General features: G+C 39.2%; 3 protein-coding genes across 3 annotated transcripts; all 3 read left to right on the top strand.

Annotated features, from left to right (window-relative positions):
* Nucleotides 1–526: 526 nt before the first annotated feature.
* Nucleotides 527–4,110, top strand: LOC145224817 (uncharacterized). Its single transcript, XM_080091403.1, has 2 exons — nt 527–617; nt 901–4,110. The coding sequence occupies exon 2, from the start codon at nt 1,333–1,335 to the stop codon at nt 3,772–3,774; it is 2,442 nt and encodes an 813-aa protein (XP_079947529.1). The 5' UTR covers nt 527–617; nt 901–1,332; the 3' UTR covers nt 3,775–4,110.
* Nucleotides 4,111–5,390: 1,280 nt separating this feature from the next.
* LOC145224818 (lactadherin-like) lies at nt 5,391–11,398 on the top strand. Its single transcript, XM_080091404.1, has 4 exons — nt 5,391–6,352; nt 9,347–9,463; nt 9,856–10,882; nt 10,947–11,398. The coding sequence occupies exons 3-4, from the start codon at nt 10,832–10,834 to the stop codon at nt 11,082–11,084; spliced, it is 189 nt and encodes a 62-aa protein (XP_079947530.1). The 5' UTR covers nt 5,391–6,352; nt 9,347–9,463; nt 9,856–10,831; the 3' UTR covers nt 11,085–11,398.
* A 1,012-nt stretch (nt 11,399–12,410) lies between these two features.
* Nucleotides 12,411–16,329, top strand: LOC145225129 (uncharacterized). The gene is made up of 2 exons (XM_080091777.1): nt 12,411–12,755; nt 13,039–16,329. Exon 2 carries the CDS (start codon nt 13,135–13,137, stop codon nt 15,913–15,915), a length of 2,781 nt encoding a protein of 926 aa, XP_079947903.1. The 5' UTR covers nt 12,411–12,755; nt 13,039–13,134; the 3' UTR covers nt 15,916–16,329.
* Nucleotides 16,330–17,998: the final 1,669 nt, after the last annotated feature.

The raw sequence follows: 17,998 nt of genomic DNA, 5'->3' as shown, positions 1-17,998 counted from the left end.
TGAGCTTTTCCCCTTACACATTGGTGTTATTTTTTTGGCTTTCAATAACATTACAACAATAGACTTTTTTGAGTCTACTTGTCAACGCAAAAAGACTCGTTTAAATACAACGTTTAGGTACTTTCACGTATTGAGCTGTGTAAATACTGCACTATTGTTGCCTTGAGTGCTGAATAATGTGACAGGAAATGGGAAAGAAAAGTTTGTTACAGAACGAAAACATGAAACTCGAGACAAGACGCTTCGCACAACACAGCCGTCACGAATTCATCAGAGGGAATTCGTGACGGCTGTGTAAAGGCAGAGGGAACCTCAAACCACAAGTTTCTGTTCTTTATAGGCGTTTAAACCGGCACTGAAGTTGTAAAGACTTGTTTAGTATAGGTTTCGTTTCCGAAGTTGACAGATAAGATATAGTGTCGAAACAAAATATCAAAAGTTGTAGGAAAGACATCCCAAGTCAGCTAGCATTACATTTTAATGGTGCTACTCGCAAATGTTTAATAACGATGTTGTTTTAGTTTGGTTACAGGAAATTGTAGATAGACAAGAGTAGAATTTTGAACTTTAACAACAAACTTCGAAACAACCCCTAGGGTGGATGTAAAAATTTACAGGTAAACTGTGTAATAACTAATAACTATACGTCTACAATATTTATCACATAAGTTTGTTGATGTAGTACTATTAGCAATCTGGCTTTCAAACGAAAAGACATAACTAATATATAGTAGGGACAGGTGCGACCCGTCTTACCGTCCACTGTTGTTAATGTAAGACTGTATTCTTAACTCATTGGTAATCAAATTCGAACCTGAAATCTGAAGATGAAATGTAGAATTAAATTGGAATATACACTGTGATTTAACATTGAAAGTAAATGTGGTTTTTCTTTTTCAGCAATAAACAAAAACAGTAATTTACTCTTGCACGTCCTTCGACCGAAGCTTAGGCGAATACTTGTGTCTAGCAGTTTGTTAACCGAATGTTCAAACTATGGAACCAATCAAGACCGGACAAGAATTGGCTGACCAGTTGAGAGGTTGTTGTTACTTGGAAAATGGGTTTTACATCGAAGATAACACAAGAGAGTCTGCTGCCGCTATGATCGAATTGTCTCATTATTACTACACAATACGCAGTGAGGAAAAGCGGAACTACCTTTACGCCGCTGGCCTTCTTGCCGCATCCAAAGTACGTCTTTCCAACGATGACGTCACAGACGGTTTCATGTTAAGATTGTGGAAAGAACTTCTGGCAGAAAGCGGTGCTAAAAATACCGAGGTTGGTTTATTCACAATCGTAGCTTAGTTAAAGGAGAAAGTTTCGAAAATGCGAAAGCTTGTTGAAAAACAAATTGCTGATATTCCCAAAGTTAAAGAGAAAGAAAATAAGTTCTTGCAGGAACAAAAAAAGATTGACGCTACAAAAAAAGTATTTATATACTGTAATGAAAACTACATAGATATTATGCGGTACATATCTTGTGAAATCAGTAACATTTTGTTCGACTCTCAGTTGCCCTGTGAGTTTGCTCACTTGGTTTTCGGGTCAGTGGCTCGTATGGAAGGCAGTCCGTTTTCTGATTTCGAAAATGCCATCATTATCTCAGAACGTACTGACGAGATCTTAGAACAATTTCGATTCTACATTGTTTTGTTTCAATTCGTGATTATCAACTTAGGAGAAACACCCATACGCTTGCTGGGAATTCCTTTGCTCAATGATTTCTACAGTGATCGCAAATCCAAGGATTGGTTTTACGACAAATTTACTTGTCTCGGCGTCCGGTTTGACAGCAACATGCCCGCAGCTTCGGTGCATCCCCTCTCGAGAGACCCGACCGCCGACAAACCTTTCAAAGTTGAGCTGATAGGCACCGTGAACGAAATCGCACGTTTCGTAGAACACGACCTAGCTCTGCGCAATGGATATCACCTGGCCGATGTGCTGAGCCGATCGCGTTTGGTGGCAGGAAGTTTCAAACTGCATGAGGAATACAGGACGCAGGTGGATGAGAAACTTCGCACGAGCAAAGACTGGATTCGGGAGCGGATAAAGAACTGCATGGAAACGCTTGATGGCGCCGATGAGCTGTGTACACCTTTCAGTAAACGAAACATAAAGCTCCTTGTTTACAGAGGCATATCGGTGACCATCAGCCACTTGGGCAATTTGTTCGGTGTTCGTAGCTCGTCTTGTTTTGATATTGTGGACGAGATGGTTGAAAGTAGTCGATTGCCGGTAGAGGCCGGTCACAATCTCAAATACGCAGTCGCTGTCGCTGGAGAAATCCGACTTAAAATTTACATGGCAGCCGGTGAGCAAGTCCCAGAGACATACATGGTTACGAAGGAAGACAAAAAAGAAATGTCAGATATTATCAGCGCTGTTGGTAACGTAAGCATTTGTGATCATTTTTACATTGCACAGACGCTGTGGCGTGATTTGCATCCATTTGTAATGCAAGAATCTACAAGTATATCCTTCTCATCAGAACGGGGAATTGACCCTGTATTGCGCTTGGCGATTCAAACCAATCTGCTCGTTAAACCTGGAGAAAGTAGAAACTTTCAACGACTGAAAGAGAACACAGAGCATGACCACTTTGACAAGATATCTTTTCTTCAAGTTGCCAGAACAGGCACCAAGCATCTGTTAACAATATTTGAATCTTTCGATGCAGTGTTAAAGCATAAACAAGCTTCCAAACCTTTTCACACTAAAGAAGACCTCATTTTGAAAATCGAACACTTGAAAAGGATGTTTGCTGTCTGCACTGCGCTGTTTGCTGATACGTACACTTCAACAAACGCCCCTCATGACCTTGACATAACGCTTTTCGCGGAGCAGAAAGATGCTTACAGGGACTACAAGAGAGCTATGGAAAACCTACAAACATTTTTTAAATCATCGTTAAAGGATGTTAGGTTGATTAGTCTGTTACCGTCTGTTGTCTACACTCTTCATTGCGTGGCGGATTTCGTGTCGTCTTTTAACCGAAAAATGGCTTCTTATTTAGAAAATACGGATGCCAACAATACGGAGCGATTTCTGCATGAACTTGACGACATTTCAACGGCGATTGATGGTTTTATTATGACATTGCCAGAGAAAGAAGTAGATTTGAAAATATATGTCGAAAGTCAAGAATTTACTCACCAAGTAGTTCATAGTATAGATAATGGGTTGTTTAGCAACGGAGGTTTGGCAATGGGGATAAACAGATGGCTGGAACAAATCAAAAACGTAAAGGCTATGATTTTAATTGCTGAACAAATCCCCATCTTCCATCAAAAGGTCAACAAGGTGATGAAGTTCTTTTTCGACATCAATAACTGGTCGTTTGTGATGCCTACCTACAGCAAAGTTGTCAGAAGGGATTTGAAAATCCTCATCGCCGAAGTGAAATCCACACGCGGTGAGCTGCTTTCCCGAAACGGCGATTATGTACTTGCCACGGAGGATTTGTGCTGCGCTCATCAGATTTTAACTGAAATCTCCCGCAAAAAAGATTGGTTTAGATTAAAAGTGGCAGAAAATATGCACAACATCGGTAAAAGCCTTTGCTCCTGTAAAAAATTCACTGAAGCACTAACATGGTTTCGCAAAGAGCTTGACCACAGGCTTAGTAAATTACCGCATAAAACTGACAAAGAGCATTTGGGCCCGAACTATCACTTTCAAGCGAAATGTCTTCGTGCCATCGGAACAGATGAAGCTTTGGCGGAAGCTGACATCTACATTGAAAGCGAAATGGAGTTGTTTTTGTGATAACATACCGTCGACAGGAAACCATTTTCATTGAAATATCAGAAAATATTATTTTCATGGTGTCTTGAGATAGTACAAGTGTTCAACGAAAAAGCAGTTTCTGAAGAATTCATGTATAGGCTTGTGAAATATACGGGTGTGCAAGGGAACTTTAGAAGTCTAATTTGGCCTAAGTTGTTTACCAAAGCAGTTTTACAAACAATAAATTCGAAAAGAAATTTATTCAACTATGCTCAAGTTGTTAGTGTGCAAAGTGTGTACTGTGAACAAATATGTGTTTTTACCATTGGTTTTACGTATGTATCCTGTTTGATGTGTATATATGCTGTACCCGAAGTGTGATGTTTACATGATTGTTAGAATTCAGTCTAGAGAAAGATAAGAACACCAGACAGCAACCCGGCCCGAAAAGCCCGGCCCGACTTATAACTCTGTTGTAGACTTCAAATCTCATGCTGTGGTCATTTTAAAGTTATACGAAGATGCGATCGACTGTCTTAAACCATGCATAGAGTGGACAGTGAAAGTCACCGCCGACGCGGGTCATATTGGTTGGACTTCCAATCTTGTTTGCGAAATTATTACATCAGGTTAAACTAGCCCGAGATATGCACGGAAATTGCAATGAGAATGTTTATTCGCAACGCCATCGAGGTGGTAAAATGGAAGACTTGCTTTGATACGTTTTACACACCATACTTGTTTGGGGAGGACAGTACAGCTTTATGCCTACTGCTTGCGGCGCAGAAACAATTCCTGTTGTAGTCTGTATGGAAAAGTTGATCAAAATCTCTCCCGATTCTTTCTGATAAACTTTGTATAATATCAAAAAGCGAAAAGCTATAGCCGTTGTAGACGAACATATTAAGACAGATTGCGAATTTTTCATCATGTAACAGAAAAACAGCTATATAGACAATAATCGATTGACTAATTACTTGTGATTAAACTCGACAAATTAAGCTACAATGGTCAGATTCCTGGTGAAAAACAATTCAGTTGTGCAAATCTATTCGAAGGCAGAACACACATAAGCTAAAACGCTAAAAGCACCAGCATATACAATCAAAAGTTGGTTGTAATAGAGATACGGTACCGAAGAACAAAAAAGTAGTCACTTTTCCACTGATCATGTCCTCAAAACGCTTTTCAATGGAAATCGCAAAAGTCATCTCATAGCAAATAATGATTAATTTTCAAATCAATACAACTTAAATACTTTATATACACGGTGACATTTTTTGCACCAAGGATAAAAGTCAATAAATAGAGTCAAGCGTTTTGAAGTTTAGACCATTGTTTTTCAACTTGCCAGGGCATATAATATAACACTATATATTTGTTAACAGTACACACTTTACACACTAAAAACTTTGCACACAAAACTATATTTGGCTGTATTGTGGTGTGGTCATGTAAACTTTCAATGTGATTGTGAAACTACTTCGGATCACAAATAACGAAATTAGAGCACTAATGATGTCATGATTTTTTCAAAAAAACTGCTTCTTGCTGAAAACTTTCTAATCTCCTAACAGCACAAAGCGTAAAACACGTGTAACAACACAAAGCGTAAAACACGTGTAACAACACAAAGCGTAAAACACGTGTAACAGCACAAAGCGTAAAACACGTGTAACAGCACAAAGCGTAAAACACGTGTAACAGCACAAAGCGTAAAACACGTGTAACAGCACAAAACGTAAAACACGTGTTTAAAAGCAGAGTTTTCTTCAGTGAAGTTTTTTAAAAAAAACTCCATTTCGTTCTCAAAGTAAATGTCAGCTTCCGCCAAAGCTTCATCTGTTCCGATGGCACGAAGACATTTTGCTTGGAAGTGATAGTTCGGGCCCAAATGCTCTTTGCCAGTTTTCGTCGGTAATTTACTAAGCCTGTGGTCGAGCTCTTTACGAAACCATGTCAGTGCTTCAGTGAATTTTTTACAGGAGCAAAGGCTTTTACCGATGTTGTGCATATTTGTCGCCACTTTCAATTCAAACCAAACTTTCTCGCGGGGGTTTTCAGTTAAAATGCGATGAGCGGTGCACAAATCCTCCGTGGCAAGTACATACTCGCCGTTTCGGGAAAGCAGCTCACCGCGCGTGGATTTCACTTCGGCGATGAGGATTTTTAAATCTCTTCTGACAACTTTGCTGTAGGCAGGCATAACAAACGACCAATTATTGATGTCGGAAAAGAACTTCATCACCCCGTTGATCTTTTCATGAAAGATGGGAATCTGTTCAGCAATTAAAATCATAGCCTTTATGTTTTTGATTTGTTCCAGCCACCTGTTTATCCCGATTGCCAAACCTTCGTTGCTAAACAACCCATCATCGAAACCCAAAACGACTTGGCGAACCAATTCTTGACTTTCGACGTATATTTCCAAATCTACTTCTTTCTCTGGCAATGTCATGACAAAACCATCAATCGCCGTTGAAATGTCGTCAAGTTCATTCAACAACTGCATGATTTTGTTAGTATCCGGATTTTCCAAATACGCAGCCATTTTTCGGTTAAAGGACGACACGAAATCCGCCACACAATGAAGAGTGTAGACAACAGACGGTAACAGGTGAATCAACCTAACATCTTTTAACGATGCTTTAAGAAATGTTTGTAGGTTTTCCATAGCTCTCTTGTAGTCCTTATAAGCATATTTTTGCTCCGCGAAAAGCTTTGTGTCAATGCCTAATTGCGGGGCGTATTTTGAAGTGTAACAAACAGTGTGGTGCAGGTAGCAAATATCTTTTTCAAGTGTTCGATTTTCAAAATGTGGTCTTCTTTAGTGTGGAAAAGTTTGGAAGCTTGTTTATGCTTTAACACTGCATCAAAACATTCAAATATTGTTAACAGGAGCTTGGTGCCTGTTCTGGCAATTTGAAGAAAAGATATCTTTTCAAAGTGGTCATGTTCTTCACTGTCTTTAAGTAGTCGAAAGTTTCCGTTTTCTTCAGGCTTCGGGTTTACCGAGCAGAATAGTTTGAATTACAAAGCGCAGGGCAGGGTCGATGTTTGGTTTTGATGAGAACGATATGCTTGTAGATTCTTGCATTACAAATGGATGCAAATCACGCCACAGCGTCTGTGCGATGTAAAAATGATCACAAATGCCCACGTTCCCAACAGCCCTGATAATATCTGACATTTCTTTTCCGTCTTCCTTTGCAACCAAGTCTGTCTCTGGGACTTGCTCACCGGCTGCCATGTAAATCTTAAGTCGGATTTCTCCAGCTAAAGCGACTGCGTATTTGAGATTATGACCGGCCTCTACTGGCAATCGACCACATTCAACCAGCTCGTCCACAATATCAAAACAAGACGAGCTACGAACACCGAACAAGTTGCCCAAGTGGCTGATGGTAACCGATATGCCTCTGTAAACAAGAAGCTTTATGTTTTGCTTACTAAACGACGTACACAGCGCATCGGCGCCATCAAGCGTTTCCATGCAGTTCTTTATCCGTTCCCGAATCCAGTCTTTGCTCATGCGAAGTTTCTCATCCACCTGCGTCCTGTATTCCTCATGCAGTTTGTAATTTCCTGCCACCAAACGCGATCGGTTCAGTACATCAGCCAAGTGATATCCATTGCGTAGAGCTTGATCGTGTTCTAAGAAACACGCGATTTCGTTCACGGTGCCTATCAGCTCAACTTTGAAAGGTTTGTCGGCGGTCGGGTCTCTCGTGAGGGGATGCACCGAAGCTGCGGGCATGTTGCTGTCAAACCGGACGCCGAGACAAGTAAATTTGTCATAGAACCAGTCCTTGGATTTGCGGTCACTGTAGAAATCATTGAGCAAAGGAATTCCCAGCAAGCGTACGGGTGTTTCTCCTAAGTTGATAATCACGAATTGAAACAAAACGATGTAGAATCGAAATCGTTCTAAGGTCTCGTCACTGCGTTTTGAGATAATAATGGCGTTTTCGAAATCAGAAAACGGACTGCCTTCCATACGAGCCACTGACCCGAAAACCAAGTGAGCAAATTCACAGGGCAACTGAGAATCGAACAAAATTTGACAGATTTCATTAGATATGTACCGCATAATATCTATGTAGTTTTCATTACAGTATATAAATACTTTTTTTGTAGCATCTATCATTTTTTGTTCTTGCAAGAACTTGTTTCCTTCCTCTGTAACTTTGGGAATATTTGCAATTTGCTTTTCAGCCAGTTTTCGCATTTTCGAAACTTTTTCCTTTAACTCAGCTACAATTGAGAACAAATCAATCTCAGTATTTTTAGTACCGCTGTCTGTCAGAAGTTCTTTCCACAATTTCAACATAAAACGGTCTGCAACGTCATCGTTGGAAAGGCGTACTTTGGCTGCCACGAGAAGACCAGCGGCGTAAAGGTAGTTCCGCTTTTCCACACTGCGTATTTTATAGTAATAATGGGATAACTCGATCATAGCGGCAGCAGACTCCTCTGTGTTATCTTCGATGTAAAACCCATTTTCCAAGTAACAACAACCTCTCAACTGGTCAGCCAATTCTTGTCCGTTCTTTTTTGGTTCCATAGTTTTAACATTCAAATAGCAAAACCACTGTACAGAAATGTCCTCACAATAAGCTGTGGGCGAAGGTCGTGCAAGAGTAAATTACTGTTTTTGTTTCCTGCTGAAAAAGATAAACCGTATTTACTTTCAAAGTTAAAGCTAAGTTTACATTCCAACTTAATTCTACATTTCATACTTCAAGCTAAATCAATCGAAACCGAAACTGCAGGTTCGAATTCCAATAACAATTGGTTTAGAATATAGTCTTACATGGACAAGAGTGGACACTAAGACGCACCTGTCCCTACTCTGTGTTAGTTGTGTCTTTTCATTCAAAGGCCGGATTGCTAATAATACTACATTAACAAATCTGTGTGACAAATTTCATAGACGTTCAGGTATTTCAACGTACACTTGATAATTTTCCATACACCCGAGGTGTTGTTTAGAAGTTTGTTGTTAAGGTTCGAAATCTATTCCTGTCTATGTATAATTTCATGTTAAGCAAACCGCTAAAACTACTTGGTTTATTGAGTATTTACGTGCAGCACCATTAAAATGCATTGCAAGCTGCCTTGTCATGTCTTTCCTACAACTTTTGATATTTTGTTTCTACACCATATCTTATCTGCCAACTTCGCAAACGAAACCTATACTGAACAAGCCTTTTCAACTTCAGCGCCATGCCTGACTGCTTGAGAACCGAAACCTGTGGTTTTGAGGTTCCCTCTGCCTTCGTAGCGCTTCATTGAATAGCGACTGGCGGTGATGAAATCGTGACGCTTGTGCTATGCGAAGTGTCCTGTCTCCAGTTTGGTGTTTTCGTGCTGTAACATAAATGTCTTCAGATTGCGTGTGATAAGGTGACGCAAACTTTTTATTCTAATTTCCATATGGACGTCGTATTTGTTTATGGACTTGTAAAGGTGTGTGCCACATTATTCAGCAGTCACGTCGACAATAATGCAGAATTTGCACAGCTCAATACGTGAAAGTATTCAAACGTCTTATTTAACGAGTTGCTTTGCGTTGAAAAGTAATTAAAAAGTCAATTGTTGTTTTTTTTAGTTCGTGAATACGACAACCCTGGGAATGAACACAACTACAGATAAACTACTGTCGACAAAATATGTATATTTTGCAAAAACGTTGGAGTTTTGAAAGCAAAGAAACAACTACACTAAGGTGAAAGGGGGAAATTAAATGAATAGATTAAAGCGTTTTAGCTATTTGAACAGTTGTCCCAACATTTTTAAGTTGCGACACACTTTAACACTACACATTTGTTCACAGCACACACTTTGCACACAAAAAATTAAACATAATAAAATATGTACTTTTTGACTTGGTTGTGGTTTTGTAACTGCTTTGGTTAACAACCAGGACCAATTTGGACTTTTATAACGTTCCCTTGAACCCAAGAAAACAGGTGAGTTTTTCAATAACAATGTTTTCGCTAAACAAGTGCTATATTCTCTCACTACTCAAAAGGTAAAAAACTGGTTTAACAAAATGATTGTTTTAGGTCGATGGTATGATTTTATGATCTCACAAAAACAACTCCATTTCGTTTTCAGTGTAAATGTCAGCTTCCGCCAAAGCTTCATCTGTTCCGATGGCACGAAGACATTTCGCTTGAAAGTGATAGTTTGGGCCCAAATGCTCTTTGCCAGTTTTCGTTGGTAATTTACTAAGCCTGTGGTCAAACTCTTTGCGAAACTGATGTTGAAAAAAATCTTCATCACCCCGTTGACCTGTTCATGAAAGATGGGAATCTGTTCAGCAATCAAAATCATAGCCTTCATGTTTTTGATTTGTTCCAGCCATCTGTTTATCCCCTTTTCAAAACCTGCGTTGCTAAACAACCCATCATCTATATCACCAACGACTCGGCGAACAAATTCTTGACTTTCGACATATATTTTCAAATCTACTTCTTTCTCTGGCAATGTCACGACAAAACCATCAATCGCCGTTGAAATGTCGTCAAGTTCAATCAACAACTGCTCCGTGTTGCAAGTATCCTGATTTTCTAAACACGAAGCCATTTTTTGACTGAAGGACGACACAAAATCTGCCACGCAATCTGGAACTTGGCCGAACGGGCGCGTTGATCCATGCACAAAACTTAACAGAACTTTTTTGGAATTCGAACATCGGAGCGTCCCGATTTCATACTCCACCAGAAAAAAATGATCTAATCAGAGCTGAAAAACTTCTAAACATTAAAATAGAGTCAAACACCAATCTGTTTCATTCTTTAAGAATCCGTGCAGTTTGAACAAAGTTAAATCAAAGTCAGTGAAAAATTCAAGTTTCATTCATGAAGTCAAAGTCTGATTTTAATCCCGGCATCTACATACAACAATGTACTAAATGCCAATTGTCGGAACTAGTCTTTTCTGTGTTGTAAATAGAATACTATGACTTTTCGTAGCTGATGCAAACCAATGGATTGAAGTGGCTTTGAACAATCTTACCCTTATTACTGGTGTTATAACGCAAGGACGGAACAACCATTTGGAATATGTTACGTCCTTCGAGATTTTGTACATGGACAAGGATAGTGTATGGGGAAATGCTATTAACAACGACGGAAATCCAGTAAGAACCAAAACACATTAAAACATTAACATTTGGAGTTGATTTAAAAACTTTGTATTTTTAGGTTTTTGGGGGCAACAATGATAGCAACTTTCCAGTGACAAACTATTTCCAAATACCAGTTGAAGCTACCAAACTACGTTTAAAGCCGATGCAGTGGTTTGGAAAAATTTCCTTACGGCACGAATATTTAATGTGTTAAGGCAAAATATTAGTTGCTTTCCCATAACTTCAAGCGCCTTGAATTAGATTAAATTTATAAGTAGACTTTTTACTCGGTGTCGTGTTGTATTTACTTGATCTTCACATTTTATTTTGGTTTGCAAACCGTTTCAACTTTTGTGGTGTATTTGTAAAGTATTATTAACTTATATTGTAAAGTGTGGATTTGTGACAGAAGAAGATGAATTGATCGCAATGAGGATAATGATCGGTTGATTTATTGCCAGTGATTAAACTCGACAAACTAACTAACCGTGATCCGATACCTGTTAAATAAAAGTTTAGTTACACAAATCCATTTAAATCAATAAAAATAATAATGCTGCTGCTGCTGTCCGCCTGAATCCTGTATTCCTCATGCAGTTTGAAGCAGAACTGTAAGTCGGGCCAGGCTTTTTGGGTCGGGTTCGGCTTTTGTTTTTTCAGATAAAATTACCCAACTTAGCAGCCAGTTGCTGAACTTAATCCAATGCCCAACAGCCCTAAAACGCCGTTTTTAAATATATTATATACAGTATACGTACTATAGTACTTTTGTAGGCTTTTATGGAGAGGCCTGTCAATCAAACTTTCGGACCTAAAGGGGCTTCCTAAAAACGATTCGGTTTCGGGCCGGGCTTCGGACCTATACTTTCGGTATCGACCTCGAATTTTGCGTCACCTAATCACACGCAATCTGAAGACATTTCTGTTGCAGCACAAAAATACGAAACTACAGGCAGGACACTTCGCATAGCACAAGCTTCACCGATTAGCAAGTGTTTAGCGAAGATTGTTTATGAAAAACCAATCTATTGTTTCCTGACAAAAAGCTGGTGTGGAAGGGAACGTTATAAGTCCAATTTGGGCATTAGTTGTTAACCAAGGCAATTTCATAACCACAATTAAGTTAAAAAGTATATATTTTATTATATTAAAGTTTTTATTGTGCAATGGGTTAGCAATGAATAAATATGTAGTGTTATAGTGTGTCTCAACCTAACAATGTTGGGAAAAACTGTTCCAATCGCCAAAACCCATTCACCTATTCATGAGCTTTTCCCCTTACACATTGGTGTTATTTTTTTGGCTTTCAATAACATTACAACAATAGACTTTTTTGAGTTTACTTGTCAACGCAAAAAGACTCGTTTAAATACAACGTTTAGGTACTTTCACGTATTGAGCTGTGTAAATACTGCACTATTGTTGCCTTGAGTGCTGAATAATGTGACAGGAAATGGGAAAGAAAAGTTTGTTACAGAACGAAAACACGAAACTCGAGGCAAGACGCTTCGCACAACACAGCCGTCACGAATTCATCAGAGGGAATTCGTGACGGCTGTGTAAAGGCAGAGGGAACCTCAAACCACAAGTTTCTGTTCTTTATAGGCGTTTAAACCGGCACTGAAGTTGTAAAGACTTGTTTAGTATAGGTTTCGTTTCCGAAGTTGACAGATAAGATATAGTGTCGAAACAAAATATCAAAAGTTGTAGGAAAGACATCCCAAGTCAGCTAGCATTGCATTGTAATGGTGCTACTCGCAAATGTTTAATAACGATGTTGTTTTAGTTTGGTTACAGGAAATTGTAGATAGACAAGAGTAGAATTTTGAACTTTAACAACAAACTTCGAAACAACCCCTAGTAAAAAAATGTAAAAAATTTACAGGTAAACTGTGTAATAACTAATAACTATACGTCTACAATATTTATCACATAAGTTTGTTGATGTAGTACTATTAGCAATCTGGCTTTCAAACGAAAAGACATAACTAATATATAGTAGGGACAGGTGCGACCCGTCTTACCGTCCACTGTTGTTAATGTAAGACTGTATTCTTAACTCATTGGTAATCAAATTCGAACCTGAAATCTGAAGATGAAATGTAGAATTAAATTGGAATATACACTGTGATTTAACATTGAAAGTAAATGTGGTTTTTCTTTTTCAGCAATAAACAAAAACAGTAATTTACCCTTGCACGTCCTTCGACCGAAGCTTAGGCGAATACTTGTGTCTAGCAGTTTGTTAACCGAATGTTCAAACTATGGAACCAAACAAGACCGGACAAGAATTGGCTGACCAGTTGAGAGGTTGTTGTTACTTGGAAAATGGGTTTTACATCGAAGATAACACAAGAGAGTCTGCTGCCGCTATGATCGAATTGTCTCATTATTACTACACAATACGCAGTGAGGAAAAGCGGAACTACCTTTACGCCGCTGGCCTTCTTGCCGCATCCAAAGTACGTCTTTCCAACGATGACGTCACAGACGGTTTCATGTTAAGATTGTGGAAAGAACTTCTGGCAGAAAGCGGTGCTAAAAATACCGAGGTTGGTTTATTCACAATTGTAGCTGAGTTAAAGGAGAAAGTTTCGAAAATGCGAAAGCTTGTTGAAAAACAAATTGCTGATATTCCCAAAGTTAAAGAGAAAGAAAATAAGTTCTTGCAGGAACAAAAAAAGATTGACGCTACAAAAAAAGTATTTATATACTGTAATGAAAACTACATAGATATTATGCGGTACATATCTTGTGAAATCAGTAACATTTTGTTCGACTCTCAGTTACCCTGTGAGTTTGCTCACTTGGTTTTCGGGTCAGTGGCTCGTATGGAAGGCAGTCCGTTTTCTGATTTCGAAAATGCCATCATTATCTCAGAACGTACTGACGAGATCTTAGAACAATTTCGATTCTACATTGTTTTGTTTCAATTCGTGATTATCAACTTAGGAGAAACACCCATACGCTTGCTGGGAATTCCTTTGCTCAATGATTTCTACAGTGATCGCAAATCCAAGGATTGGTTTTACGACAAATTTACTTGTCTCGGCGTCCGGTTTAACAGCAACATGCCCGCAGCTTCGGTGCATCCCCTCTCGAGAGACCCGACCGCCGACAAACCTTTCAAAGTTGAGCTGATAGGCACCGTGAACGAAATCGCACGTTTCGTAGAACACGACCAAGCTCTGCGCAATGGATATCACCTGGCCGATGTACTGAGCCGATCGCGTTTGGTGGCAGGAAGTTTCAAACTGCATGAGGAATACAGGACGCAGGTGGATGAGAAACTTCGCACGAGCAAAGACTGGATTCGGGAACGGATAAAGAACTGCATGGAAACGCTTGATGGCGCCGATGAGCTATGTACACCTTTCAGTAAACGAAACATAAAGCTCCTTGTTTACAGAGGCATATCGGTGACCATCAGCCACTTGGGCAATTTGTTCGGTGTTCGTAGCTCGTCTTGTTTTGATATTGTGGACGAGATGGTTGAAAGTGGTCGATTGCCGGTAGAGGCCGGTCACAATCTCAAATACGCAGTCGCTGTAGCTGGAGAAATCCGACTAAAGATTTACATGGCAGCCGGTAAGCAAGTCCCAGAGACAGACTTGGTTACGAACGAAGACGGAAAAGAAATGTCGGATATTATCAGCGCTGTTGGCAACGTGAGCATTTGTGATCATTTTTATATTGCACAGACGCTGTGGCGTGATTTACATCCATTTGTAATGCAAGAATCTTCAAGTATATCCTTTTCATCAGAAAGGGCCATCGACCCTGCAATGCGCTTGGCGATTCAAACCAATCTGCTCGGTAAACCCGGAGAAAGGGGAAACTTTCAACGACTGAAAGAGAACACAGAGCATGACCACTTTGACAAGATATCTTTTCTTCAAATTGCCAGAACAGGCACCAAGCATCTGTTAACAATATTTGAATCTTTCGATGCAGTGTTAAAGCATAAACAAGCTTCCAAACTTTTCCACACTGAAGAAGACCTCATTTGGAAAATCGAAAACTTGAAAAAGATGTTTGCTGCCTGCACTACGCTGTTCGCTGAAACGTATACTTCAACAGCCCCTCACCAGAGCCTTGACAAAAAGCTTTTCGCGGAGCAAAAAGGTGCTTACAGGAACTATAAGAATGCCATGGAAAACCTACAAACGTTTCTCAAAGCATCGTTGAAGGATGTCAGGTTTATTTACCTGTTACCGTCTGTTGTATACACTCTTCATTGCGTGCCGGATTTAGTGTCGGCTTTTAACCGAAAAATGGATTCGTGTTTAGAAAATTCGGATACTAACAACACGGAGCAGTTGTTGAATGAACTTGACGACATTTCAACAGCGATTGATGGTTTTGTCATGACATTACCGGAAAAAGAAGTAGATTTGAAAATATATGCCGAAAGTCAGGAATTTGTTCGCCGAGTCGTTGGTGATATAAAAGATGGGTTGTTTAGCAGCGAAAGTTTTGCAATCGGGATAAACAGATGGCTGCAACTAATTAAAAGCATAAAGGCTATGATTTTGATTGCTGAACAGATTCCCATCTTTCATGAAAAGGTCAACAAAATGATGAAGTTCTTTTTCGACATCAATAATTGGTCGTTTATTATGCCTGTCTACAGTAAAGTTGTCAAAAGGGATTTGAAAATCCTCATCGCCGAAGTGAAATCCACGCGCGGTGAGCTGCTTTCCCGAAACGGCGAGTATGTACTTGCCACGGAGGATTTGTGCACCGCTCATCGGATTTTAACTGAAATCTCACGCGAAAAAGATTGGTTTAGATTAAAAGTGGCAGAAAATATGCACAACATCGGTAAAAGCCTTTGCTCCTGCGAAAAATTCACTGAAGCACTAACATGGTTTCGCAAAGAGCTTGACCACAGGCTTAGTAAATTGCCGACGAAAACTGGCAAAGAGCATTTGGGCCCTAACTATCACTTTCAAGCGAAATGTCTTCGTGCCATCGGAACAGATGAAGCTTTGGCGGGAGCTGACATCTACATTGAAAGCGAAATGGAGTTGTTTTTGTTGTAACATACCATCGACAAGATACCATTTTCATTGAAATATCAAATAAGATCATATCCATGGTGTCGTGAGATAATAACAAGTGTTCAGCGAAAAAGTAGTTTTTGGAGAATTCATGTTTAGTCTTGCGAAAAATACGGGTGTGCAAGGGAACTTTAGAAGTCTAATTTGGCCTAAGTTGTTAACCAAAGCAGTTTTACAAACAATAAAATCGAAAAGAAATTTATTCAACTATGCTCAAGTTGTTAGTGTGCAAAGTGTGTACTGCGAACAAACATGTGGTGTTAAAGTGTGCCGTGTGTATGTGTTTTTTACCGTTGTTTTACGTATGTATCCGGTTTGATGTCGTGTAGCGTCTTGTCCACGTATCTTTAGCCACTTGACCGCGAGGATTTATGACAATAAATGCTGTACACGAAGTGTGATGTTTACATGATTGTTAAAATTCAGTCTAGACCAGTGGTTCTTAACCTGTGGGTAATTACCCCCAAAGGGGTAATTTGGCATTTTAAAAGGGGTAACATAGATTTTCTGTTATAGTTATCTTTAGATTCTTGATAATCATAATAATCAGATTTACATGCTTAGTAGCTAAAAAGCAGTATCACCCTTCCCATTAACTGCATTTGAAATGAACCTTTAAATGTACAATAAATAATGACTTTGTTTTTCTGTGGGTTTATTTTGGATTGCAAGCTATATTAGGTGATGTTTTTCTAAAAAGGGGTAATTTTGTGGGTAACAACAGAAAAAAGGTTAAGAACCACTGGTCTAGACAAACACCAGACAGCAACCCGGCCCAAAAAGCCCGGCCCGACTTATAACTCTGTTGTAGACTTCAAATCTCATGCTGTGGTCATTTTAAAGTTATACGAAGATGCGATCGACTGTCTTAAACCATGCATAGAGTGGACAGTGAAAGTCACCGCCGACGCGGGTCATATTGGTTGGACTTCCAATCTTGTTTGCGAAATTGTTACATCGGGTTAAACTAGCCCGAGATATGCACGGAAATTGGAATGAGAATGTTTATTCGCAACGCCATCGAGGTGGTAAAATGGAAGACTTGCTTTGATACGTTTTACACACCATACTTGTTTGGGGAGTACAGTACAGCTTTAAGCCTACTGCTTGCAGCGCAGAAACAATTCCTGTTGTAGTCTGTCTGGGAAAGTTGATCAAAATCTCTCCCGATTCTTTCTGATAAACTTTGTATAATATCAAAAAGCGAAAAGCTATAGCCGTTGTAGACGAACATATTAAGACAGATTGCGAATTTTTCAACATGTAACAGAAAAACAGCTATATAGACAATAATCGATTGACTAATTACTTGTGATTAAACTCGACAAATTAAGCTACAATGGTCAGATTCCTGGTGAAAAACAATTCAGTTGTGCAAATCTATTCGAAGGCAGAACACACCTAAGCTAAAACGCTAAAAGCACCAGCATATACAATCAAAAGTTGGTTGTAATAGAGATACGGTACCGAAGAACAAAAAAGTAGTCACTTTTCCACTGATCATGTCCTCAAAACGCTTTTCAATGGAAATCGCAAAAGTCATCTCATAGCAAATAATGATTAATTTTCAAATCAATACAACTTAAATACTTTATATACACGGTGACATTTTTTGCACCAAGGATAAAAGTCAATAAATAGAGTCAAGCGTTTTGAAGTTTAGACCATTGTTTTTCAACTTGCCAGGGCATATAATATAACACTATATATTTGTTAACAGTACACACTTTACACACTAAAAGCTTTGCACACAAAACTATATTTGGCTGTATTGTGGTGTGGTCATGTAAACTTTCAATGTGATTGTGAAACTACTTCGGATCACAAATAACGAAATTAGAGCACTAACGATGTCATGATTTTTTCAAAAAAACTGCATCTTGCTGAAAACTTTCTAATCTCCTAACAGCACAAAGCGTAAAACACATGTAACAGCACAAAGCGTAAAACACGTGTAACAGCACAAAGCGTAAAACACGTGTAACAGCACAAAACGTAAAACACGTGTAACAGCACAAAACGTAAAACACGTGTTTAAAAGCGGAGTTTTCTTCAGTGAAGTTTT

The sequence above is a fragment of the Phallusia mammillata genome, chromosome 4 (assembly GCF_965637545.1).
Source record: "Phallusia mammillata chromosome 4, kaPhaMamm4.hap1.1, whole genome shotgun sequence".
NCBI lineage: Eukaryota > Metazoa > Chordata > Ascidiacea > Phlebobranchia > Ascidiidae > Phallusia > Phallusia mammillata.
The sequence above is the reverse complement of the archived record's forward strand: the minus strand, read 5'-3'. Positions and strand labels throughout refer to the sequence as shown.

Bases quoted from the DNA above. Each gene is read 5' to 3' on its own strand.
- LOC145225129 (XM_080091777.1), top strand. From the start codon at position 13,135: ATGGAACCAAACAAGACCGGACAAGAATTGGCTGACCAGTTGAGAGGT.
- LOC145224818 (XM_080091404.1), top strand. From the start codon at position 10,832: ATGGACAAGGATAGTGTATGGGGAAATGCTATTAACAACGACGGAAAT. The intron at 10,883-10,946 runs GTAAGAACCAAA...TTGTATTTTTAG, and splicing joins TTAACAACGACGGAAATCCA to GTTTTTGGGGGCAACAATGA.
- LOC145224817 (XM_080091403.1), top strand. From the start codon at position 1,333: ATGCGAAAGCTTGTTGAAAAACAAATTGCTGATATTCCCAAAGTTAAA.